General features: G+C 45.4%; 5 protein-coding genes across 5 annotated transcripts; 3 read left to right on the top strand and 2 right to left on the bottom strand.

The window, feature by feature from the left end:
* The first annotated feature begins 1,060 nt into the window (after nt 1-1,060).
* Nucleotides 1,061-3,274, top strand: LOC131259303 (uncharacterized). Its single transcript, XM_058260760.1, has 2 exons — nt 1,061-1,407; nt 1,480-3,274. Exons 1-2 carry the CDS (start codon nt 1,061-1,063, stop codon nt 3,020-3,022), a joined length of 1,890 nt encoding a protein of 629 aa, XP_058116743.1. The 3' UTR covers nt 3,023-3,274.
* Nucleotides 3,275-10,491: 7,217 nt separating this feature from the next.
* Nucleotides 10,492-11,230, bottom strand: LOC131258490 (protein BUD31 homolog). The gene is made up of 2 exons (XM_058259816.1): nt 11,018-11,230; nt 10,492-10,930 (listed from the first exon to the last, which is right to left on the bottom strand). The coding sequence occupies exons 1-2, from the start codon at nt 11,109-11,111 to the stop codon at nt 10,590-10,592; spliced, it is 435 nt and encodes a 144-aa protein (XP_058115799.1). The 5' UTR covers nt 11,112-11,230; the 3' UTR covers nt 10,492-10,589.
* A 340-nt stretch (nt 11,231-11,570) lies between these two features.
* LOC131260724 (exosome component 10) lies at nt 11,571-15,002 on the top strand. Its single transcript, XM_058262523.1, has 5 exons — nt 11,571-11,755; nt 11,886-12,067; nt 12,142-13,762; nt 13,843-13,938; nt 14,013-15,002. The coding sequence occupies exons 1-5, from the start codon at nt 11,624-11,626 to the stop codon at nt 14,907-14,909; spliced, it is 2,928 nt and encodes a 975-aa protein (XP_058118506.1). The 5' UTR covers nt 11,571-11,623; the 3' UTR covers nt 14,910-15,002.
* LOC131260725 (crossover junction endonuclease EME1) lies at nt 14,965-15,971 on the bottom strand. Its single transcript, XM_058262524.1, has one exon. The coding sequence runs from the start codon at nt 15,956-15,958 to the stop codon at nt 15,020-15,022; it is 939 nt and encodes a 312-aa protein (XP_058118507.1). The 5' UTR covers nt 15,959-15,971; the 3' UTR covers nt 14,965-15,019.
* A 2,822-nt stretch (nt 15,972-18,793) lies between these two features.
* Nucleotides 18,794-25,700, top strand: LOC131261117 (protein tramtrack, beta isoform-like). The gene is made up of 6 exons (XM_058263038.1): nt 18,794-18,871; nt 20,595-21,030; nt 21,113-21,322; nt 21,740-21,817; nt 22,679-24,104; nt 24,491-25,700. The coding sequence occupies exons 1-6, from the start codon at nt 18,794-18,796 to the stop codon at nt 24,639-24,641; spliced, it is 2,379 nt and encodes a 792-aa protein (XP_058119021.1). The 3' UTR covers nt 24,642-25,700.
* Nucleotides 25,701-26,771: the final 1,071 nt, after the last annotated feature.

Consider the following 26,771-nt stretch of genomic DNA (forward strand, 5'->3'; position numbering starts at 1 on the left):
ACTTCTTATGTTCTCATCCGCACAGTTTTTATGTGAATCATATAGCAAAATGTATACAAAATTTCGAATAATATTAAGTAACTAATTTTTAAATCATTTGTTAAACATACAGAATTGTGTTTCATTCGAATCACTTAATCCCATAAAAAAACATCCCCCTACTCAACACATGCCATTGATTGGGATGATAAAATAAAAATATTTATTGCACCGTAAATTACATTCTCAAGATCAAACGACGTGAATGTTATTCGACCCGGGACCCTTCGTGCCAGAAATTATTGGCTTGTTCCAAGCAAAAAAAAAGACAAACCCCAGCCAAGCGAAGGTCCACAATTTATTACATCTTTTCTATTGCAGCGAACGCGCTATTACTTAGCAAAATGCCGCGACATCGATGGCCCGAGAGAAGATGGTTGTTTTATTGATTTCATTTATTTCGCGTCCTCAACCGGAATACATTCCCTAGTCTCTGGTCACGGCGCGATAAGTGTGTAATGATAAATGGATTTTTTCTGTATTTTTCCCGGCGCTCATGTCGATGTGCAATCGACCGGTGCAGTGTTCTTTGCGGTGGTAACATTTAGCACGAGAAGTCGCACATAAAACACGTTAAACGTATTGCAACAATCTTCTCGCAATGAATGTTTGTTGGTCGGTAACGTTAGCCTCGCACCATGTTGCTTTTTTAGCGAAGCTCTCGTTTTCTTCACCACACTATTCGACCCGCGGAACGGTAAAATCGCATCGTGCCCAACGCTATCGCGTCCCATGCCGACTATCTGAACCAAAACACCGTAACAAGGTGACGCACCTGTGCCGGTCCCTCGGTGTTGGTCTTATCATATCGCGTAAAGCACGCCCGGCACAACAACGATTGAGTCAACGCAAACTCGTTGCTTTTTGCGATAACGATACACAGCGCGTTGCGAAAGGCGTACAGGTTCTGTGAGAAACCGAGGCGAGATTGCCAGTGTGGTCGTCCGAGTGCTGCTGTCAGGGCACGGTACAAACGGTGCAGAACGGCTAGTGTACGCACAATTGACCGACGCTGGACAACATGGACGTTCTTGACGGCGTGCCGTGCTCGGTACTGGGGTACCCGGTGAAGACGCGTACCCAAGTGGTGATGACCTTTCTGGTGCCGGTGATCTTCGAGATGATGGTTTATATCGTGCTCACCACGGCGGACGTTCTTGTGACCGTGGAACACTTCCGCAATGGAAACGCGTCGTGGGGCTGGTTTACGCTGTCGCTTATCTGGTTGCCTTCGGTCGTCTGCTTCTGCTCCATCGTGTCTACGCCAGAGCGCTGGCCCGAGCAGATCGGCTGCGACAAACGGACCGGTCAGTTTCTGTTCAAAAACATTGCCATCCTTCTGCTTTTTCCCCTGGCGGCACTGTACAGGTAACGGCTGTAATCTTAAGCAGAGTGTCGCATGACTCATTCTAAATCAAACCCTTCTCTCCGACGACGTAGATTCAATCGACGAATTTTTTGGAGTATTGAAGCACTGTTTCACGAAAAGGGCTCATACGGGCGCGTGCAGTCTATCGCGAAAATACTGGAAACATCACCCTGTGAGTTGTACCACTTTCTTCAGGCCTTCCTACAGGCCGCCCCGCAGATGATGCTCCAGCTGTACATACTGCTGCGGGACGGTACCTTCCGCAACTACGACACGGTGACGGTGCAAGTGATCAGTGTCGTCTTCTCCTTCCTAACGATGGCCACCATTATCACCACGTACCAGCGCTTCGAGAGTCAAAAGATCGTGGGCCGCTGCTATCCGTGGAGTACACCCGAGCAGACAGTCTGCCGGCGGAAGGAACTACTCCGCACCACAAGCACGGCGGAGAGTGCCCTCGCCCAAACACCATCGATCGCACCGGAAATAGATCCGGTCGTGCCGAACATTATGCGTAACTTCTACTCACGCTATGGTAGCGAGTTCGAGTCGCAATCCGGCGCTCCATCGGGTCACGATGGATCGATTGGTCCGCGAAAGACACTGAATGTTGACGCGATCAACTTTAACCGACAGCAATCGAAGGGCTACCGGGATCCGTACGCCAACTTTACCGACGATGCCAAGCTGGAGATCACGGACACAGTGGATGGTGAGGAGCGTTTCAAACCGAGAACGACGGGGCGCAGCGTTAGCTTCAAGGTGCAGGACACGGTGCAGGAGTTAAACGAAATGGACCACTACCTGCGTAGCACGGAAGATATACGCAACTACACCGACGACAGCGACGACGAGTACCTCAAGCCGGATGAGTTCGATGCGGTCCCGAAGCGGCCGGCACCTCCAACACCGGATGCCGGCGTCTTCCAGCGAGTGTCCGTCTTCCGCCACATGCTACTGTACAACGCGGAAGCATTCATCAAGGAGAACGTTCCACGATTGCCTCAAGGAATGTTTGAACACCACCAGGAAGTATCAAAAAAGACCGCGCGTAAGAATCAGACCGAAGCGGATCAGACCGATGGAGATGCGATATCGTTGCCCTGTCGCCGGCAGACCATAGTGGGACTGGAGCAGGACGACATTGCTGGCAAGTCGGTGCTGTTCGTCGGCTGGGTCATGTTCTTGCTAATGCGCATGCTAAGCTTATCCACGTTTTACGTGTTCTTTCCGCTCTACTTTTGGATGCTGTGCGTCAACCACTACCTGCTCATGATCGCTTGCATAGTGTACGAGGTTCGGTTGCATGAAAAGCTTGAGCGCTACTTCTTTTACCTCTTCCTGGCCTACATGTACGTTTTCTCACTGCTAGAGTTCAAAATACGATTCATTCACGTGCGCTGGTGGTACATCGGCTACATCGGTATCGTGCTGCTGGAAAACGTGGCCATGCTGGTGGTGTGGTTCAATTTGGGCGTGTTTGAGTCGTGGTGGTTCTACTTTCTACACCATACGATCATTGCCAGCGGTGTGCTGAGCTTGATGTGTTTCCTGTTTTACTACGTCTTCCTTCGGGCGAAAGATAAAGTGTTGTTCGTAAACGAAACCGCTTAACCTCTCGGGCCAATCAAAGGTTGATCTCTGCATGTCCTTACTTGACGAAACTGCAAAGCGATGTCCTATCGTGACGGAACTGCATAGCGATATCGAGTTGGAGCAATATTTTAGTTTCGATTAATTGCTTTCGGTAGCATTTAAAAGAAAAGTCAACCTTCACCATTACAAGTCATTTTCCACGACAGTATACCTTTAAAAACCCATCGTTCAGTGATAATTATTCAACGCAAATATACCCCTTTATTTATAATGTTAGATAATGTTTAGGTTAAGAGCATATATAAAAAATGTTAACAATTACTTAACGTTACAAAGCCATAAGAATTCAATTATGTCAGGAGAAATTCTAATGGTTTCGAATAAAAATTTACAGTATTGTTCAAAAACATTTTTTCTTTAATTTTTAGTACATTTAATTTCTTTAATTTCTACATACTATCAATTTACCCGGAGGTACATTGATTTGTATGGTAAATTCAAACTTTTTTTAACAATATTGTAACTTCATCTATGGCTTTTTTATATAAGCTATATAATATAAGTATACAATGAACGAGTTTTATGAATTTGAATTGTTAACATAAATCGTTGGTTTGCAACTATTGTGCCTATTTAGAACCACATGGCACTCGTCATCAATTGATTCCCTTAGATCGAAACCACTGCAAAACTAAGACATTAGCAAGGTTTCGATGAAAGACAGTCTAATCCTTTTCAAACAAGCAAAATTGAAAACCTCCGGATTAATCCATGTCCAAACGTCTCAGCTATCTTCCTTAATGTTGGACATAATCTCAATACCATAATCTATGCCGGCGTGACTGGAATTTCAGGCATTTTGTTTCCGCTTCCGCCAGCACAGTATCGCAATACCCTAAAAATTAACAACTTGCAAGATAACGCGAAAGGCGGGAAAGGTTTGGAGGTTTTCCACTGCATCCGCTATCCCGTCTTCGGCGTGCTCGGAATGACATTCCCCAAAAACGATTGACGAAAAAACGGTAGACTGTTAAAATGATTTACTGTTACTGCGGATCGTGCGCTACCGCTACTCGTTCGTTCGAAGGGGAGCATAATGTTTTAATCTATTAAATTGATTAGAGATAAATATTTTATGAACGCTTGAATCAACTTCACCCATCATCCCCGGATGGATACTACCCGTTCACTCACGAACCAGCTCGTACGGTGCTAATAGGAAAATTCGCACATTCTGTCACTGATTGGAAGCAGTCGTGGAACACGGAAAAGCCACGTCTTCCCGGAAGCGGAACAAGGAAGTGTAAAACGAACCCGATATATGCCAAATGACGCGACGCCCCGCGCACCGTGCGGGATGGATTGGATTATGAATGGATCATTTTATTACGTCTTCCACGCGAACAACGGTGAAGACATCCTAGTATCCGGACTTTGGTATATAAGAAAAGTGCTCGGTGAAGACAAATCTCCAGATGACATGCACCGAAACTTGTTCGATTTGTCAAATACGGAAATGAATACCATTATGATCCACAAAGTACAACGAATCCTTCCGTCTGTGTCGGTGAAATGGTGCGAAGCATTCAAATGATACGCGTCCATCTACGGTTAACATTGAATTAAATCGAAACCCATCAGGAAACGGAAGTTGTTCCATGAACACCCGCTAAAGAAATTATTTAATTGTCGAAGAAACAATTTGTGAAAACGAATGCTACTTTTTCTACCCTTTTTATCGCTTGCTATGCACATTCCCTGTGATTTTACTGGTTGCAGTTTTCCTGCCGGTTCCTTGAACTCCCACAAACTGAAGCTGAATGTGCAATATGATTATTAACTTCGTTCCATTCTAACGACATTTTTTGAATTTTTACAATATAGAATGTAAGTAATCTTCTGTGAAACTATTAATTCCTTTAATTAATAAACCTGAATTAAATGACAATGTGTTCTCAATTTTAAAAGATCAATATATAAGATATTACAGATTTCAAATGTGAATTATTTATAATGGAACAGAGGAATGATGATTGATGTAGACCAGGGATCGGCAAAGTCTGGACCGCCAATTGATTTTATCCGGCCTGTATGAACATTTTAGTGCTTCATACAAAAAACCCATCTAAATTTTTGCCGGATTTGTTCACGTTGGCAGGTTTGTTTTTTTTTCAATATGAATATCAAAATTATTGTATGAGGTGTTGCTGTTATTTGTTCAAAAAACTCTAAAAAGATGTGGACTATACATTTTCAGTCTATTTTCATTTATAAGTTATAAGACTTTTCCACAGACAGTCACTGCAGTGATATTTACCGGTCGAAGGACTAACTAATGTAATAGCGAAGAAAAAGGCTATAATTTTCACCTTTTTCCGCACGAAGACGTAAAGATAGGCGTGTGTTGAAAAGGATTTACTATATTTCATATGTTACATCGAACTGACAGAGAATTATGTTTCTCAGAATTCGATACAAAACATAGTATTCCACATTGACGAAGTTGTTTACCAAAGATAAGCATTATTGATACAATGCCGGAAACATCAACACATCAACCATATTTTATTCACGGAAAGATGCACTAAGATTGCCGATCACACATGCGAAATAAATAACCGTTAATGTATTTTTATTGAATCAATAAGAATTCCAAATAAAATAATCAAAGCCATAATCATACACCAAAGCCGCAGCCAGGATGCTGCCTCCCGAGAAAATGTCAGCATTGCTTCCGCAATAGTTCCATCACCGACTATCAATGTTTGCTCTACGCCTTTCGAGGTGGGTTTGAGGAACTGTTCCGTCGTTTCCATTCTCGTCCACTTCCACAATAACGTGGGCCCCGGCTCGGACGGCCCAGTAAAGCAAACTGCTAAACGAAGGAAGGAAAAACATTCCAGTTAAACATTCGATAATCCTTTCTCCCATTGACAATAGCTAATATCATTGCTGCGGAGACATTGGCCGTGTCTGCGAAGGCTGTGCTTTGGCGTGTAGCGTGCCCACCCCGATTCCCCTTTAGCTCATTGCCGAAGGGCCCATGCTTGGAACCCACGCATTATCGTCAGACGGTGATGTCCCAGCACCCTCGAAACGGTCCTGCCGGACCACCGTCAACCCACCGAATGCCAATAAGTAATCCCACGGAAACAGTGCAAAGGAAACCGATCCTCATGGATGGTCAACTTCTTCTCCCCACCCCCTTTCCAGAAGGTGCTCCAATCAATGGGGCCACCAATCCATACCCAGCCCGGTGTCTCCCCGAAGAAGATAAGAACGAACGAACGAACGAGCTCAAATCTGTCCTCTGCTTCTTAGGATCCGGTTGGAGGAAAAAAAAAGTAAGCTGAAACTAAAAGTAGAGCAACCTCGATACCATCCGGCGCAAATGTGACGTTCGAATGTGGCTGAAATCATAACTGCAATTGGGCAACGAGGAACGAGGTGAAAAGCGCCCACGAAGGATTTGGCGAATGGTAAATGGTAAGAAAAGGGTGAGAAAAGCGAACAAAAAACACACACACGCACTCTCACACATTGATCCAACTTTTTCAATAACTAATGGATTATGGCTATTTTTTGTCCGACCGAACCTACCCAGCGATAGCGTCACTTTGGAAAATCACACCAAGAAAAAGGATGGTCAGACCCCAGACAGGCGGGCTTATAATTCCTTGGATGGCCCCCGGATGAGACGGAAGTGTGTACACGAAAAGTGTGGCGGAGCTTACGCTTGGATCCCGTAAGAAGGACGTATGTGGCCGTGTATGAATGTGGGTCTTTGGCACTGTAGTTTTTTTTTTGCGTCTTGAAAACCGGCTCAACTGCACGCTCTGTCCTTTCACAGCAGCCGAGTCGCCCCAAGAAGGCATCGGATGATGACATTCGTGGATTTCTTTACACTTGATATAACCGCCGGGGGGTTCGGGGGACCGTAAGTTGAAGGCACGGATAGGAGGCACTACCCAAGCGCCATTCTCATCGTGGGCTCATAAGAGACTCACCGTCAAAGAAAAATCGCATATAAACATCGTCAAAATCGTAGACGGAAATGACTTCAATTGGCGTTCAGCGCTCGACCATGCTCGACGTATTGGACGATACATTCTACCGGAAGAGGGACAGTCTTCGTGAGGAGTAAAATGTGGTTTAGGTTCGTTCGAAGCCACCGGTACACAACACAAACAAGTAGCGGAGCCTAGATTGTTGGATCTATAAAGGGAGAAAATAAAACCGGATTCAACAACAGACTAACTTATATGTTGTGACAAAGCTTTTCAAATTTCTAAAAAATCTTTTTATTTGCTTCGTGGATCCCAGGTTAAATTAAATTATCATTCAAATAGGACAAAGTATTAAGCAAACTAAATTATTTTTCAAATGTTTTTGATCACAATAACCTACCAAGGTACTCATGAACCTTCCATTGCACGTGGTAAAAAACACTACATTCCATTTTGTGATCTCGATCGATTCCTCCAATCCATCCACCGTCTACGCTTCGGAGCGGGCCAAAGAAAATCGTCCACCCACCCAGTGCACCCTCCCGGAAGACCAGCATTCGAGAACGCAGCCCAATCGAGAACGAGCAGCGAAACGATAAAAAAGTTAATATTACCATAACCGGCAGCAGAAACGAGAATGTAACAAAATGCGAACCGGACGCCTGTAAACGGAGCAGCCCGGGACTGGACTGCATCCGCCGGCACGTCGGACGAAGCCGGAGAAAATGTTTCGTAAAAATCGACCAACGACGATCAACGACCGATAGGGAAGCGAGCTGTTGGAGAGGGCCGGCGAAAGGGACCTTCCGGTTTCACGCGACGGGAGCCTGATACAGAATGCACACAGATGGGCGGGGGAAGAAATTTGAACGCTCAGTACCCCGTCCCCCCGCCCGGGGCCACCCGCTTGTATCGTCATCGGCGCACGATACGGCGAATAGTAGTGAGCGGCAACGTGGTTCGTAACACATTGTATGTGATATGACCTAAATTTTACTGCTGTTTCATATTGTTTGAGGAACTAGTTAGCTTTATGGATCATGATAAAATGTTTGGATTCGGTCACACTCCCTCCATCCCGTACGTCCCGTTGAGCACTCTATCCGGAGCGTCGTCGGCTAGAAGGCAGAAGCATCGAATGAGCGAACACTGTGGAGGATGACGGCATGTCCACCGTACCGTAATCGGTAACCATTATCGGACGTTGTAGTCCTTTTTTGTGTTTCGTTGGAACCTTCCCGATACACGCTTCCGTTATGGGTACATTTTTTGGGTGCATTTTACCATTGCATAGTTTTTTTAGAGTTTCACGGTATATAAACGGCCATATGAAATCTTCCTTCAAAAAAGATCAACGCAGTTTTTCAAAAAAACATCGCTCGGTTAAAGATAACTTAAGTCCCATTCCAATTTTTTAGTTCGACAAATATACGTCGGCGCACACACATTTTATCTCAGTGTTGTCACACATTTTTCTTCTTGTTTGTTCTACATCAGCCCCCGCACCGATGGCAAATGCAATGCAAGCTGGGAAAAGCTTGCGGTAATGGGAAGGATTTCCACTAATACCGATCGCCCTGCCGAGAGCAAGCTTAGTACGGGGGAGCTACGTGGGGGCACATGCGCCATAATGAAGTTTGTCCAAATATTGACCATCATCTCCGGTCCTGAAGCCTCACGTTACTAATACCTCCTCCCTCTTCCCGCGGCAAACACACCATTGTCCACATTCTCTCGTTCTCGGCAGCCAAGATTGGCCAATGCTCCCGCCAAAATCCAAAGACACCGAGGAGGGGCGAACGATAAGAAACACTCACATCATGCGGAAATAAGTAATGACCCGCAGGGCCCGGTGCTGGTGGGTTGTCGATGTTGATCCGGCGGGGATTGGGCGGTAAGTCGTTAAATTGACCAATCGAGTGACAATGATGAAACCATCGTTTTACCGGCGTTCAGCGGAAACAAAACGTCACAATTTCATCACCCTCCCCATACGCTGCTTGCGACAATCTTGGCGCTGTCGTATCGTAGCTTCCTGTTTGCGATGGGAAGCCGGACCGGAGGAAATGGATGGGCAATGAAACAATGTGCTTTGCTATCTTAGGCTGAGTCCTAGATACCACCGGAATTGTGTTGACGCTTACGTAACGCTTTACGGGTGTTTCAACCGTTGGAGAAAATGCTTCCATGGAGGGTCCCTAAACAATTGTTGATATGCATGGTAGGACATAAAACACTGATGTGAACGGTGTCCGGAACAACCGTGTATCAACCGATTTTATGCGCGTTCGAGAATCTACGCTCATATGTCATTAAATAGTTTCCCAGGTTATTTAATTTGTTTCTCGGTTTTGTTTCACGAAAGAATCCTATTTCTATTAATCTAAATCCGATCGTAATTTACTTCTTCCTAGTTTGAGTTGGTGCTTTATGTTAACTTTTCATATTTTCCCACTCTTCTTGGGAGAGATAGAAATTCAAATTTCATGATTTAAATTAATCAATGCTTTCAAAAATACCCAAATTATGTTACATTCCTGTGTACAGCATAGCATAATTTTGAAATAAACATTTTCTTGCTCCTTAGGGTAATTTGTGGAGTCCGTTTATGCAAATTTAGTCCAAAGGCCAAGGTGCAGGCATGATTTGTTAGAAAGTTATCGGTTGCAGATCCCTCTCATGGATAACTATCACTTTCGATGCCACAAAAAAGCCTCAGATTTTCCCTTTTGCTAAAGAGTATTAAGCGGAGTTATCGGTCTTAAAATCGGTCAGCCTGAAATCAAGTCACACGTTATCCAGAAATGTGTCCTATCGTTTGATGATGAAAATAGAAAATGTGTACGGATACGGCCATCCCAACTTTGGCCAACTTCCATTTAAAATCAACAAGTTGCACAAAAAAATTTAAATTATGGAAATAATTCTTTAGTACCACAGCTTTCCAAGGATTCCATGTTTTAAAAATAACAATTTCCTACTGGTACTGGATATATTTCTTAACTAGGTGGGAGAAAAACAAGTTAATTTTTTTAAATTCAGTGTACCAACAAGAAGGAGAGAAGTGTTAGTTAAAACCGATTGATTACGATGAGATATTAGATTTCGATATTGAAGAATAAAAAACAGCTGTTTATAGAGACATACCAACTGAATTTAACATGTTAACAGTGAAGTTAATTACACAATTACACAAAACAGGAAATTTTGTTTGTTCACGCTATGGCATACAAAAAAGACGATGTTTGCAAGGGGTCGACTTAGCAGTTTCAAGAGAGAAAAATGTAATACAGTTTCGTTCGGATCATATTTCTTTTTCAAAGTACCGGAAAAACTTACCTGGATGACGACAATCTTCTCCGATTGCCAGCTATGCCAATGAACTGGATCTGTTCACCACTCATTGCCATATCACAGACGAATCTACCATTCATCTGACAAAGAATCCAACGAAAAAAATGACAAAATATCATCTAAACTGGAGAGCATTTTCAGTCAAATCACTTTTTATCCAAACATGATTCAAAACGTCGTTAGTTACATATGGTGAATGTTACTGTAATTACATATCGTCTTCTTCATCCAGAACATCCGCGACAACCGCAATGCACACATTCCACAACACGCCCCTCTTCTAATTTGGACTTTGGCACGCGGCAAATACAGTTTGTACCGAAGTTGGTGTCTCTGGTTTGTATGCAACGCAGGCAACACAGGTTCTCATAACCGGACTTTTTCCACTTTGCTATCAAGTTGGAATCCGCGATTTTTTCCTTCAGGCAGTAGTCGTACAGCTCGCGGCTTATAGCTTTTCGCCGGTAGAACAGGTCGTAGATGTAGCGGGACTTTTGGTGATGAATTTTGAAGATGGGCCATAATGATTCCGTAATACGCTTGCCTTCGTGGGGTTCCGTTTCGGCTACAAAAAAGCAAATGGGATCAATTTAAAATCTTAACCAAGCCTGCCTTAGGAGACGCACGACGCGATGAAGCAACGTTTGTTTACCTTCTCGCATCTTCTGCTCAAGCTCTTCGAGAGTCGGTTCAATAAGTTCCCATCCTTCTGGCGGTTGCTTTCTACTGCGGCGAACTTTCGGCATTATAGGTCACAAATATAAGCACTATTTTGTAGAATTCTATACGACTTTGACCACGAAACGCTTGTTTGTACCTCCAGAAAACATTCAACCCAAACAAATCAAATTTACCGTGCTCGATGACAGGTAGGAAACGCAACCGACAGTTGACAAAAGGAGACTAGATTCATGCTGGTTCACACTTGTGCGATTAATATTCGGACAAATTCTATTTCTATGCAGGTTTTTTCAAAACCCCTTTCAAAAGATGTATTTTTAAGGCAATAAAATTGATTCAATTTGTTTTAAAAGCTAAAGCCATCCAATAAGCAATAATAGCAGATGTTCGAATCCCATGTTGGAATAAAAATGGCCCATTCGGGTGTAACGTCAAAGATGATTGTCAATCAAGCATGCTATGGTCCAACCTACCAAAGCAAGCATTGTTCCTGTCAAGCGACCGTGTCAAGCTCCGCAAAACAACGTGTGGTTTCCTTTTCTTGTGCCGTAGATAAATTCAATGTCATTTCGCAAAAATGACCGATAAAACACAAAAGAAACGTAAAACGCAATGCATCGACCTCACGGCCGATGAAGGTAACACTTCCGAAATGGGGTCACCAACGCCGAGCAGCAGCAGCAGCAGTAATATTGAACAACTTTGCGAGGTACGTTTCCGACGTTCGTTTACCCTTCAACACACATGTTGCAAAGTGCCCCGTGAGACATAGGTTGTGGTGACCGATTAAAACGTTGCCTTTTGTTGACTGTTTTCGCTTGGCTCACTCATGTTTGCAGGAGGGACAAAGGGTGATCTTGGAAGGGATGAAGGCGGTCAACGCAATGCCGTCTGGGAAGTCGCGCGACCTATATGCAACTCATCCCACGTTTATCAAAATCATGGACTCGCAGGCGAATAAGATGTTGAATATAATATCGAACGTTTTGAAGATGCAGGGAGTCAAAGGCAACATTCAGCAGTGAGTAGAGCTCTGTTGCGAGCGACAACGGCATGACTTGTGAAAAATTAACACAAATTTCTTTCCCCCCCTAGGCGCGATTCAGAAGAAAAGATAGAGATGATACAGGAATTCAACGACAATATCCTAGAGCGTATACACTCCAGTCTGGATGAGATGGCTGGCATCAAGAAGAAAGCACCGACCGTGCTGGTTCAAGCGGAGGTACAGGTGGCACCGGTTCCTCGGTACCGTTTGAGTGGGGCATGGAACGAGCAACAGCAACAGCAGCAACAAAATGCCAATCCCATCAAAGCCACTCTGATCACGGGCACAAACATTGCTCGTCCGCAGGCGAACTTTAAGGTACCGGTAGATAACTCCCCATTGAACTGCTTCGTGCCGAAGATTCGTGAAAAGCCCAATTCCCTCAAGCCCCTGGCCGTACTGCCCGAGTACGATGAAGCCGGCAATATCGTTAGTTATCTGCATCCGTATGAGCTTGAGCTGGATAGATTCTGTCCCACGAAGGAAGCTTACCAAAAGGTGACGCCCCAAGAACCACTTGTGCTCGAGGAAACGGAACTGGTGTTCATCGACCAGGAGTCCCAGCTGGCGGAATTACTGAGCGACCTCAGGCAGGCGAAGGAAATTGCGATCGATTTAGAGCATCACTCTTATCGCAGCTTCCAGGGTTTTACCTGTCTCATGCAACTCTCTACGCGAACGAAGGATTACATCGTCGATACGCTGAAGCTGCGCGATGAACTGCACGTGCTGAACGAGGTCTTTACCGACCGGAAGAAGCTCAAGGTGTTACACGGTGCGTTCAGTGACGTCGATTGGCTGCAGCGTGATCTGGGCCTTTACCTGGTCAACATGTTCGACACGGCCGAGGCGGCCCGTGTGCTACAATTTTCCCGCATTGGGCTCCAGTTTCTGCTGAAACATTACTGCAAAATTGACACTGATAAGGCGCTGCAGCTGGCCGACTGGCGTATCCGTCCGCTGCCGGAAACGTTCATCGAGTACGCTCGGAAGGATACGCACTATCTGCTGTACATTTGTGATCGGTTGCGGAACGAGCTGCTCGAGAAGGACAAAAATCTGCTCGCGACGGTTTACGAAAAGTCAACGCTCCTATGCAAGCAACGGTACGCGAAACCGATCGTTAACGAGGACACAATCATGAACATCTACCGTCGTTCGAGGTACGTGTTTGATCATCGGCAGATGTACGCCTTGCGGGAGATTCTCTACTGGCGCGACAAGATTGCACGCGAGGAAGACGAATCGACGGGGTACGTGCTGCCGCAGCATATGGCCCTGGACATTGCCTCCAAGCTGCCGCGGGAAATGCAAGGAATTTTGGCCTGCTGTACGCCTGTGCCGTCGCTCGTCCGTCAGAATCTGCACCAGTTGCATCAGATCGTACTGAAGGCGCGTGATTTGGCCCCGGTAGCGAAGATTCAGCCGAATGTTGAACAGCAGGCGGACACACGCCACAAAATACAAACGATGTACGATTTCAACAATCCGCTCGTGTGTCCGCACGATGATAACCGCCAAGCGGGGATCACCGGGGAGGGCGCAAATATGCCAACGTTGCTGGGTGATTTGACCAACGTTTTCCATGGTTTCGCATGGGTCCCACAAATCAATATGGCATTGCTGAAGCGTGCACCTAACATGGGTGTAATTGCTGGTAATGTAATTGTAAGTTTTTATTTTCGCGACACAATTCTTGCCGAAATATGTTGCATTGTAGCTTAATATATGTTTTTTTTTTTGCATAGACACCGATCAACTCTCGCGGCCAAATCGGGTTGAATGAAAACGACATCGGGAGTGAAAGGTTTGCAAAACTGGCCGCCCTGCACTACAATGAAGAGGTAAGGGTAAAAATAAACACGCAATAAATGTATGGTATTTATCAGTTCCTTTTCCTTGTTTTTTCGCACCATAGAAAACATCCGTAGAAGAGGGTGAAAAAACCAATCGCCCCTACGAGCGAAATAAATTCAACACACCGTTCGAGCGGTACCAAGAAACGTGCCGTTTACGCATCCTTAAGGAACAGAAAGCGGAGAAGGATTTGGAGATGCAACAGATCCCTGCTGTTAGACAGGATGTTGGTCAAGATGAGGACGTCAAAGTTATCGAATCGCAACCAGCTCCGGCCACGATCATTGTCGTGCCGGATGGTAGTCCGGAAAAGGTGAAACCCGCCAACAACCGGTTGCTCACTCAAAAGCAATTGAAACGGCTCGAGGACGCGAAACTGCGGAAAGATATAGCAAGCGGAGAAAAACTGTGCTTCAGTGGAACTGCTGCGAACCAAAAGCAGCCAGCGGACGGGCCAAAACGCAAATCGTTTCCGTTCGAAATTAATGTCTCGACTAGCTCGGTGGAAGGAGCGAACGACGAGCGCAAGGAGAAATCGTTCAACGGTAAGCCACACATGGAACCGTTCGTGGATCCAGCGAAGTCCACGGCGAACGACCATTCAATGGACGAAGCGGACTGGCGTGGGAAGGCAGGCAAGCGCTGGCGGGAGAAACAGCGCACTCGCAACCGGCAAAAGGCGGCCATTAATCAACAAGGGGCAAAGCAGAGCTCGAACAAACCGGTCACGCCGTTCGATTACAGTCAGGTCGATTTCGGCAGGTTTCAGGGTGGCTCAAAGCCGCTACCGGTTCACCGCAAAGGTAAACGCCCTGCTCCTGGTGCGGGACTGATGCACGACGGTGCCGGAGGGGGTCAATCATCGAAGCAGCTTCACCCGAACAGTCGCTTAGCTAAAGGAATTAAGAAAACGCAGAAACTTTTCAATTTGAGTAGTAGTAATTTGAAGCGAAAATAAGATGGTATACATCTTGCTGATAAATTAAATATAATATTGCTGATAAATTAAAAAGATTTAATTCTTTTGAGAAATATATTATTCGTCCTTAAAGAAAAACAAATAGTCTCTCAAAGCTCCTGTTTACCATTCGTTGAGTTATACAACAAATAAATCTTTTTGCTCAACTCTGGCCCTATTTTCCTATTGCTCGTTGTGACAGGCCCACCGGCCCTGCGGATGGAAATATTCGCCAGCAAGTTTGGCGCGTCCTGGTCAGCGTTCCGGTACGCTTGAAGCAGATCGTACAACGTTGGATACACACTCATGATCGCTTCCGCTACTTCCAGCGTGACCGACGGTATCTTGATGAGCTGTGCCTGATAAAGCTGCTGCAATCCGGCCGTCCCTTCTACCCGTACGCATCCTTTCTTCTCGTTCCCAAGGTACAGTTGATCGCTGCTGTACTTGTCCATCTGTTGCTGCTTGTAGGGCCGCTCGGCGATGCTTCTTGCTAGCTGGGCGACAAAGTTGGCCACCTGTTCGTCCGTTTCCAGCAGTTGGTGAGACACATCTTCGTACAGTTGAACTTCCGTTAGGGCATGTTCGGTTTCGCGACGTCCCACGCATCCCCGGTGGACGCGACAATAGCTCACCAAACCGAACACTAGCAAACTTAGTCGCCGGCCCGGAAACAGTTCCTTTAGAGAGCGTACTACTGCGAGCAGTTGATGATTCCGCACGTACGCCACAAACGAACCACCATCGAGCAAATGTACCACGAAAGGTTCGTTAGCTGTTTTCTCCGTCATCGCTCCATCGCCGATCAGCTTGGTGGGTATTGTCCGGTAGAATGTAACGGTGGATGCGCAGGGTTGCGGTTTTATTTCGTACTTGCATCCCAGCTCGGTTAGCTTGGGTAAAACTTGGGCACCGTATGATTCCTTCAGGAACTCTGGATCGATCGTAACATGCAGGAACTTGTTACAATTTCCTGGCTTAATGTTTCGTTGCTCCTCGTTGATAGCGAGTCTTTTGAGACGATCTGGATTCGATTGAGTGGTCAACATATGGTCGGTTTTCTTTCTACGGCGAGTTCAAAAAGCGCGCCTCGCATTAACTTCCGTTTGCAATATTTACAAACAAAAACAGCCGGTAGGCGGTACACTGGGGGTCATAGTTATGATACAACCTTAGGTGGGCATCGCAGTTTGGCCTACCCGATGTTCGTCGAATTACAAATTGTTCAACCGCTTGAAGGAAAATCGGATAACGATTGAACTGTATCCGTTTAAAGAAGAAATCAACGGGGAATTGCGATCGCAGGCGTTTATTTCCTTCTCACCGCATTGTCAAATATATTTCTTACAATTAAGGTACTGAATGCGGAGATGTAAACAGTCGTCATGTCAATTTGTAAGTGCATTCCCGGTTGACAAAAATTCAAATTTTTTGCAGCTGTCATGTAGTACCAGCAAGTTTTTCCATTTTTGTCAACCGGGCGGGTTGTTTAATTTTTTTAAAAGTTTACCTCATAAAAAGTTACATAGAAGAAAAAAATAATAATTACAGCTAAATACTCAGCCTAAAATTTTCCCGCTGTACAATACTTCCTGTCAAACTTCCGTTTTAACAGGTTTAAACATTGTGCATTGTTTCGCCATGTTCGTTTCAGACGGCAATCTCTAAATGCTCTTAGTTATCCCATTTGGATTACCAATCGAAAACTCACCTATCCTCGTTTGTCAGATTAATTTCTGTACGTAAATTATGACTTTATGCATCATATTTTATGTTTTCCAACATACAGCAACGGAATTGTTTAGCGTGAAATTCTTCTCGTTGACCGCGTGCATAATCAAAACCATATGGATCACTATGCTGCTCCATCACTTGGCGCACCAACACATGCAGCCTCCGACCGACGACGTGAAGAAGGTAATCAAAACAAACCTCCCAATTTTCCACCCGCCCCGTTTCGCTGTGTGTGGAAGAACCGGACCACCTTCTCCGCAAGGCGGAGGGGTTGCGTGGAAAAACAACGACCCCCTTGCCGTGTGGTGTATGTTGGCGAATCTGTTCGAAAAAGAGCCAACGATAAGGGATTAGGTTTCAACCCCTGGCGGCGAGAAAGGGAAAAATCCCCGCGTTGTGTTTTTTTTTCTTTTCCTCTGGCCCTAGTGCTTGCCAATGGCACCCCGTGTTCATCGCGTCGTTCTGTTCGGCTCGAAGCGGCGGCGCGAGTTTTCCCGTTGTTTGCTCGTCGAATCGGACGTCGTAGTCGTCGTCGCAAGAGTCCGTCAGAGTAACGTCGACCATGGTCGTGTGAAGAGGGTCGCTCCGATACGCGCGTAGGAAACCCTCCAGCAGTGGCAGCAAGTGCAAGGGAGTAGCAAGAGGTGCGGCACTAGCGCTGTGAGTAGTAAGTGTTGTGCAATAAATAAAGTCTCTATGGGGAGATGTCGGGGGGTCGAACGTGAAAAACGTCACATGCATACAATGCGCGTAATGTGCATCTTTCATCTCGTGTTGGAGTCATCACTAGAGCTACACTGTCTGGTGATAAGGAACCAGAATCCACTGTTCGGTACGCGTACGTGAAATAGTGTTCACAAGGTGTCAAACATGGGGAAAAATGGATAGATTCATACGACACTCTTCCATCGGAAAAGAAATAATCAATAAGTAGACGACGTCTGGAGATGAGCAGAGTGTTTTCAACCCCCTGCCGTAGGTTAAGTCACCCCCAGGCGACGCAGCGGGAACGTTGTTTTTCTCGCTCGCGGGGTGTTACTGCTCCCAGAATATTGGGGTCGCAAACTTTCGGTGATCGATAAAGTGCCAGGCACAAGACGAAAAGACGAAACCAGGGAGTGACATTTCGTAACCGCAGTGTGTCGTGTCGGATGTGCGCGCTATATAGTAGTGGTCTTGGGCTGAAGATGGCACCCGAGAAGGGGGCGTAGCGCACCCCTAACTTGTGCTGTGTAAAGCGGGTGGTGTAAAGGTTGCTTTGCCTTTTGCTAGTGTGTGCGGCGCGCTCGTCGTTGAGGTTCCTATGATTCAGTCGGGAGTGGATGGCAGCGGCCAATACCAACGCACGACCCTGCGCTGGTTCGCCGCGCGGAGGGAGGGCGCGCAGGCAGGACGATATGGCATGAAAGATTAAAAGATTCACCCAAAGTTACACGATACACCCCAACCCCGTACGGCAGGGAGACTGTGTGCGTCTGTGAGTGTTTGTGTGTGTATGTTTGGGGTGGGGGTGGGTGTACGGTAGTGTGCGTGCGGGAGGATAAGTAGGGATTCGTTCTAGGAGGTTATACCTCGGCGGGGATCTTTGAACCTTTGACCTCAGGATAGAACGTCCCCGAATGCGCGCGAGTGTGTGTTTGTGTATCGGAAACACTGATGAAGGGTTTCGGGGACTTTTTGTGCGAAATAGATGCTGACGGGACTCTCGGGCGAATGGGTGTTTGATTTGCTCATCCTAGTATACTATTAGTGAATTGGTGACTCCTAGCTGTGGACTATTTTCAGTGTTCTTGTTGTGTGTGAGTTTTTTTTTGCGTCACATCTTTTTGTGGTCCTAAACATAGAGGTAGTGCGGAGGGAACAAACACACTAAGAAACATTTTCTATTTACACGTTTATCGATTTTCCAACGAAGCGTTTCGTGCGCTTCACCTTCTCGCAGACGGTTGTGTAGTGCTAATTGAGAGAAGAGGTCGTCGTTGGGTTGTGGTCTTCGATCTGCAGGCTTTTGGCTTCGTCAAATTTTACGTTCCTTTCTTTTCTTCTACAGCATTGCCATAACGCGATAGCGGCTTATTTTGTTGGATACTAGTCACATGAACTAATCAAAGGTGATAAAAAGTGCGTGCGGTGCATGCATACACGCAAACATGAGTACCGGACAATCGCAGCAATTCTGTGTTCGCTGGAACAGCCATCTGGGCAGCTTGGGAGCAGCCTTTCCACAGGTACGTAGAGCATTTGCCATCGACATTTATAATATTTTTAAATCCCTACAACGCTTACTGCTAAAAACGCAACAAAAGGGTCTTAACTAATCTCCCCTCGGTACAAACGTCGACGAACGAAGATGGTACAACACCCACGAAAGGCGGCTGTGTGTGTTTATGCGCGCTGCGTGCGATATCTAGACTCGCTATTTTTCATCTCCTCATCCTTGCGCCTCATCCTGGTCGGTTGTCATTGGTAACCAATCGCTATGGCGCTGGTGTGCGTTAGAGTATTTTTTACGCGTGTCGGTGGATGGGGTCGTGATTACGCATCGTAGCATGCGGCTGCTGGGAAAGAAGAGTACACCAGGATCGCGGTAGCGGTCGGTTTGTTTTGCTCAAAGGTTAGGTACTTTTACGCGAAGGGGCATGGAAAAGACACGCGTGTGCGTTGGACGGCAGCGTGGTGAGGTTTCGTGTACTTTCCCGTCTCTATAGGCCTACGGAATATTCGTGCGAGGGGCCCAATAATTCGCGCTGGTGTAGTAATAGGCACGTCAAACAAATGATGCAAAAGATGCGACATACGCCGCGAGGGGTTGAACACCATCCGTGAGGGGTTGACCGTTCGAGCCCGGAAGCAGCATACATCGGTACGGACCGCAGGCGGCGCCGTAACCAAGGGCGCAGAGCCGAGCGCAAAGTGCATTTGGGAAAACCGAAGGGTTCCCCCGATTTAAAGGGCTGCTGCGTAGCAAAGGTTCTTCCTCCTTGTTTCGCCACCCTGGCTTGCCTTATCCAGCGCGAAGAAGAAGAGGTCTGCACCCGACAGCATCGTGTACGGCGGGAAGCCACATTGGTTCACGGTGGTCCGTTACGGCACGCGTTTTGCCAAGAGATATACACCACCAGGGGTTCCATGAAACGTGATCATGCGCCGCTCGTTGTCGGTACCCTTCCCTACAACAAAATAGCATTTTCTTTCCCTTTTTAGACTAGACCAGTTTCTCTTTCGGTAGCCCAACATGCTTTATCAGCAGGTTCCATCAAGCAGCGGAGGCGCAAATCGAAGGATAATAGGAATCCTTGCGTTTAAAGGGTTTTAAAATCCAAGGGTCGCTCATGGTAGTGGTACCGGATGCCACAGTCTGCGCAATGTAAAGATTTTTTTAATTAAAACCCGAATAAATCTATGAACCAAACGAACTCCCGAACTGGAATACTACACCATTCCTGTTCCTAAAACACATACTTTCACCAAAATGGCTTTGCCCTCGCATCTATTTTTCGTCGGTCCAAAAGTGTTCTGCTGTAAAGCAACCCCTCAACCCATCGTGTAAGGTTGGTTGAATTGGAACCTTTTTTGTCTTGTTGCTGTCTTGCACCCCGTCCTTGCCCACACAAAGGGCACCTTTTGAGTCTGCGCCCGGAGAAACCGTATTCCCTTAGGTTTTTTTTCTGTTGGTGGATGAGCTCCTGTAGCGCGTCCACCCTGCCTGGGGTCATCGAACGTTCCTGTAACGTAAAAGTTGTCATCCTTCCTGTGGAGAGAGGGTCCCTTTCGCGGTGTTCGTGCTCAACGCATACAACGAAGCCGTACAAGAAAGGTGAACTACCCCACAAATGTCGGACACTGAGGAATGGGGTTCAATTTAATTAATTTTTATCATACTGATTTCGTATAAGTTTGTTCCCATCCGTTCGTGCAAAATGGTTTAAAATTCTTTCTTTTCCATTGTAGCTTTTGGCCGGCCAAAGGTTCGTCGATGTGACGCTGGCATGCGAAGGGCACCAGGTGCACTGTCACCGGCTGGTACTGGCCGCGTGCTCGACGTACTTCGAAAATCTCCTCGGCGAAAACCCGTGCCAGCATCCAATCATCATCCTCCCGCGCGACATCAAGCTCTGGGCCATCCAGGCGCTGGTAGATTTCATGTACAAAGGAGAAGTGAACGTATCTCAGGCGGGTCTGCCGGACCTGATGAAGTGTGCCGAAATACTGAAAATTCGCGGACTGTGCGGCTCGGACGCGTTGAATCTGAATCAAATCCACAGCCCAACGGAAAGCTACCAGCAGCAGCATGGCGCCGGTAGCGACTCGGGGAACACTAGTGCCAGTACAAAGCCATCGGACAGTAGTCCTGCATCAGCAACACAAACAGGCGGCGCGTTTCAACGTAAGTGTCCAAGAGAGCAGTGTGTGCTCACGTCCATCCGGAAGCAGAACAAACACTAACGATCACCACTCTTCATCCGTAGCTCAATTCGATCAGCACTCGCGATCGCAACAAAACAGTTCTTCAAGCGGACCAAAGGGGCAGTTATTGAGCAGCTTACACCTACGACCGGTCGTAATGAGGGGTCATCATCATCAGCAGCAACAGCACCACCAGGACGAAGGCAACACCAGTGATAACGGTGGGGATAGTGGCAATGAGATATGCATAAAGACAGAAGATTTAATGATCGGTGCGTATGCTAACCTCCTACCTGCTCTTTCCCCACACAACACATATGCATGTAAATCGAATATCAACTTGAAATAATCGTACTTCTATGCAATATGATTGAATCGTAAATGATGCTAAAATAATGCCTATACGTACAAAAGTGGAGGCGCTAACCGTACATTGTTCAAAATGTATATGTTTAGTCGTATATTTTCTAAGTCGTGATCATATACGACTTACGATATACATCAGCCGTATTACATTCTTAATCGGCATCATATGCAACAAAGAATATACATTGCTCGTACATTGTCTATGCATACTGCGATTCCGATTCGAAATATACTAATATGAGATTCAATTTATTCAACTTAATACGACTTGGTGTTGTGTGGGTCTTTGTGACATCAGTGTTAACCGTCCATTTCCGTTCCAGATGAAGACACCAACAGCAAACAGTGCGACGAGGATGATGAACGTGAAGATAATGATGGCAGCGACAAAATGCCTGCAGGTATGTCCCTTGGTTGGCCAAAAGTAGTTTTCATTACCACGAGTTCATTAAAATCTATTTTGGAGTAACTAATTAGTGTGAATTTTGCCAAAATATTCACTGGTTCTGAAATTAGAAACAAATATGGTCTAACCCATGGAATCCGATTTATTTAACTAGTGTGGAAAAAAATTAAAATTATCAACTTCAAGCTGGTTAGTATGATTTAAAACATGCAAACCGTAAAGTCAATGGCGGTAAATTTTTCTCACACTGTGTAGCAGCATTTAAATTATAAAATTTATAGTATCTATAGTATCTATAAAGTTTTGTGTAACCTTATTTGCTTGAATAATAAGGTGCTTTCCCTCTAAAGAATATATTGCTAAATTGTAATAGCATAAATGGTTGATAGCGGAACAGCAGTTACAGCTGTGGAATATCGTATGCTTGTAAAGAACAATTAAAATTCGGAATTTTTAAAATTTTGTATATCAAATGGAGGTGCCTGGTGGCTACTTCGAGGCCTGATAAAAATTCACAAATATTAAATAGTGAATGATGGTAACATATGAATATGATCGTTCGATGATGCCGGTTCCGTCTTGTACAGCTCTTTTGCTGTCGATTGCTTCCAATTTGATATACTTCTCGGCCAACCGTCCAATCTTGTCCGGTCGATTTGAACTTTTGTCTCATTCTCTCACTCACTACTCGTCTCACATACACACATTGCGTCTGTAAAATTCATGTCCGCAATCCATTATTTAAGGCGCCCGACGTGCCTTTTGAGGCATATTTAATTTCTTTTAAATTTTCCAAAGTAATAGCTTTATATATTTTCTTTTTTTTTTGTATCTCTCCTTGTGTGTCTACTTGCAGACGCGCTCCTCCATGTTCATCCTGGGCTGGATGTAGAGGATGCTGTGGACGATCAGAATAGAAGGGAAGCACTGCAGGTGCCCGAGCAGGAGTTGATGGAGGAGGAGGAGGAGGAGGAAGAGGACAGGGTGTCGAAGCAAAATCGATTGATAATGGAAAGATTAGATGGTCGGCAGAGCTCGGAGCAGCAGCATGAGCCCATGCCTGACTATGAGCAGTACGCTGCCGGAAGCGAAGGACAAGAGGACGATGAAGATGACGATGTGTTAGTGGTGAGAGAAGAGACAGAGGGTACACCGGCAACGAAGGACGGTGCCGCCGTTGGCAAGCAGGAGGAGGCACGCAGGAAAAGAAGACGCCACAGCACCAGCAACCATTCCGAGAACAACAACGAACTGTCCATCGTCGGTGCAACGGCTCCGTCGGAGTGCGGTGCAGGTGCCAAAGTAAACGCGACGATCAGACAGACCGAAGCCGGCGATCCACGGCGTACGAACGGTGCGCGATCGAATCAAGCGGTGCCATCGCTAAACTCCCTGACCGGATCGAAATCGTTCGGCAGCAGTGCCGGCGGTTCGATACGAGTAAAATCGATTGAGAATCTCTTTGCAAACTACCATACCAAACAATCACCAAAGTCTTCCCGCGACAAGAGACGAGCCGCGCTGCTAGTGGGATCCAGTGAGGGGAATAACAGTGAAAATGAGAGTGCCAGTGAACACGCCAACGGTGTACCGTCCTCGTTGGTGTACAATCGGAACGAGATGGATATCTACGTAACGCCGCAAAAGCATCAGAAACGGTTCGGCCCGGAGCAGGATTCGAACGGAGGTGAAACTGGTTCGGCAGTAACCGAGGAGGAGGGTGATGGATACGAGAACATCATCTGTTCGCCCAATTTCCCCCAGCTGACGGGTGTGGTCGGTGGATACAAAGCGGAGGATGAAGATGAGGAGGAAGACTATGGTGACGATTACGCCATACAGCTGCTGGCCGAGGAGATCGATAGTAGTATGCTAGGAAACGGCGGGGGCGACAGTGAGGGAGACGAGATTCTCTACAAACCACCGCCACTGATGGCCATCGATGGGAAGGTATCCGCGAAGTCGGCATCGATGCGAACGTACGGAAGGAATACGGTCGGAGGTGGACACGGTACTTCATCCACACTAACGATCCGTAAAATTGAACGTCAAGCCCGTGGCAGTGGTCCTCAATCGAACAGTTTAACACGATCAACCCGTCGCCCCCGACTGATGGCCCATTCGAAAGAGGGCGGCCTGCATCAACTGATCAAATCGAACGGAACGCCACCACCGATCGCATTCACGCTGCGGAACCCACGGGGCAACCAGCCGCGCACGTACAACACCGAAGCCCTTTGGGCAGCACTGATGGATGTTAAAGCGGGAGAAAGTATTTATCGGTAAGTAAGCACGTTATTTGAGAACTGTATAGAACTGAATCAGATGGGAAGATTACGAAAGATGGTTTGTTTACCTATTTTTTTTTTAATTAATTTAAAGTAAGTTCATTCCTTTTCAATTATTTTTTCAATTAGTTTATGTAAAAATGCTAAGCTACAAATTACTTTCATTTAAAAAAATTATTATAGTTATCACTTCTCATGAAACTACGCACAAAAAGATTTTTATTACAAGTAATAAGATTGTTACAAGTAACAAGTTACAAGGACAACAAGTTACAAGTAACAAATTTGTGATTTAACGGTCATTTTTAAATTAGTCTATTGAAACAGGTCTGGTGTGAGTCGAAACAATCTAACCTTCTTTCTCGATAACCCGTTTACAGAGCATCACAAATGCACAAAGTTCCTCGCAAGACGCTGCGGAATTGGATGAAACGATGGGACATCAAGTCCGCATACCCGATGCCAAGGCAGCTGAAGGAGGCGGCTGAGAAGAAGCGCATCATCAAAGAACTGACAACCCAAATACAATAGCAGCATCAGCAGCATCAGCAGCAACAGCAGCAGCAGCAACTACAGATGCAGCAGCCGTTGCAGCCGGTGCCGCTCGAGCAGCCACAAATATGCCAATCGGACGCGCCACCGCCGCCGTCCACCTTCCACTATACCAACACTCTCCACCTAGCGGCGTCTTCCCCGTCGGCACCGGTGGCCGTTGTGGCGAATTCCATACCGATCATATGGGGATGATAAGAACGATGCCCAAGAAGGTGGAGGGCGTTTTTCTTTTCAAAACAACTAAAGCAAAGCAAAAAAAACCAACAAACATACAAAACAAGCCAAGGATTGTGGATATAGTCAAGCAGAAAAGTATATAGACATTTAGATTTATATATATACATATATGTATGAGAAGGCGAATGTTACGAGAGTTGCAGTGAAACAGAAGATAAAATAGATGCCAAGATAGCGATAGAGGATACCCAGGGAAGCGTAACACTAAGAGAGTATATATTATTTTACAATGAAACTATTTGAATGTAGGTGGACAGAGAATCTTTTCTTCCGAAGAAGATCAACTTACGTAGGCGCATGGGTAGCATTTGAATCGTACCGGGTTTTGATCTTCAAATCCAACACACACTCCATACCGTTTGAATGAACCATTTACTAATCGTACATTAACGTTGTCATAGTAACTATTTTAGATGCCAAGCGAAACCATCCTCTTAGGGATGGGCGCAGGTAAGTGTGTGGAAGACTTAAAAGCTGTAATGCAGGATTAATTAACATATTTTACGTTGCAAATACTGACGATGGATTCATAGCGTATCGGTATTTTGCGACTGAAGAAGCAACGCAGATATTGCCAAAAAAACACGTGTCATAACTGTGTGGAAAACGACATTTCCAAACAGAAAGAGCCGAGCTTGTTCCAGTGAACGCAATGTGCGCCAAAAATGTCTTCGGCGATATACTTTCCCCCGAAATGGATTGTATCGGGGAGCTAGTATGAGAAGTCTCCGAGCACGAGGGCACGAAGTCCCAAAAAAAAACAAACAAAAAAAAAAATGGCCAAATTGAAAACATTATGTGGCAATACGAAAATGTGTTTAAGTTTGCTTCCTACAAAACAAAAATGATGTGAAAATTTCTAGTCATCGTTTCATAGCGAGAATATTTTTGTTTTTTTTGTTTTCATGCTTTTGTTGGTATTGATTGCTTAATTTACTTATTGTAATATTTTGTTTTTCGTTTGTTTTTATAAGATAGATCTTTGAACGGCAGTTATTGTGTACGACCTATGCTGGCGTATTTCTAATGGTAGATTTCATTCGCCTGAAAAATCTGACCGTTTTTACTTCCACTAATTTTATCTCGTACAGTTTAGAGACTTTGTATTTGAATTCAGTAGTCCGATAGTTCCTTCCTGATTTAACACCGTAACGTGTAGCCAAAAAAACAAAAACTAAAAACACACAAATTGGAATTAAGCTCTAGAACAAGAGAAAACATAAAAGAGAGCGAGAGTTTCCTCCTCGTCGTACTTAGGTAACAGATGTGCCGATCGTAAGTTAGGTTTGTGCTAGTGTGTATCAATTAATTTATAGTAACAGAAAAAAAACAGTAAACCATTCGATGATAACAACTTTCTCGATCTTCTTATCTCACCGTTGATGAATGTGAATATTTCTAAATCTTATTTCACCAGAGAGATAGGGCAAGATAGGGAGGGAGCGTTAGTGGGACGGTGGGAGGTCGTGATTGTAGGGAGTATCCGGGGGCACCACGTGGATACGGACACAGCACATGGAATGTTTTTGCCCTCGTAGCTCTCCCCTTTTTTTACAAGACGATCTTCATGAGATGGTATTAAAATGGATGGAATAAAAAAGTGAACGATACTGAACTTATGACAGGATATACCGTATATATATATACATTGTGCATACAGCAACCAAACAGAAAATCATACAAAAAGAAATGCAAGTAAATTATTTATAAGAACCACACCATTGTAACGTGCTGTTAATGATGACAAAGCTAAAGTTTAATTTAAGGAAGAGTTTAAGCGTTCATTTTAGAGAAAATTGGTTACATCCAAATAATACGCACCTTCTTATTTTTAGAATTTGCTTTAGCCAATGTGACTTGCGAGTATGA

The sequence above is a fragment of the Anopheles coustani genome, chromosome 3 (genome assembly GCF_943734705.1).
Source record: "Anopheles coustani chromosome 3, idAnoCousDA_361_x.2, whole genome shotgun sequence".
Classification (NCBI taxonomy): Eukaryota; Metazoa; Arthropoda; class Insecta; order Diptera; family Culicidae; genus Anopheles; species Anopheles coustani.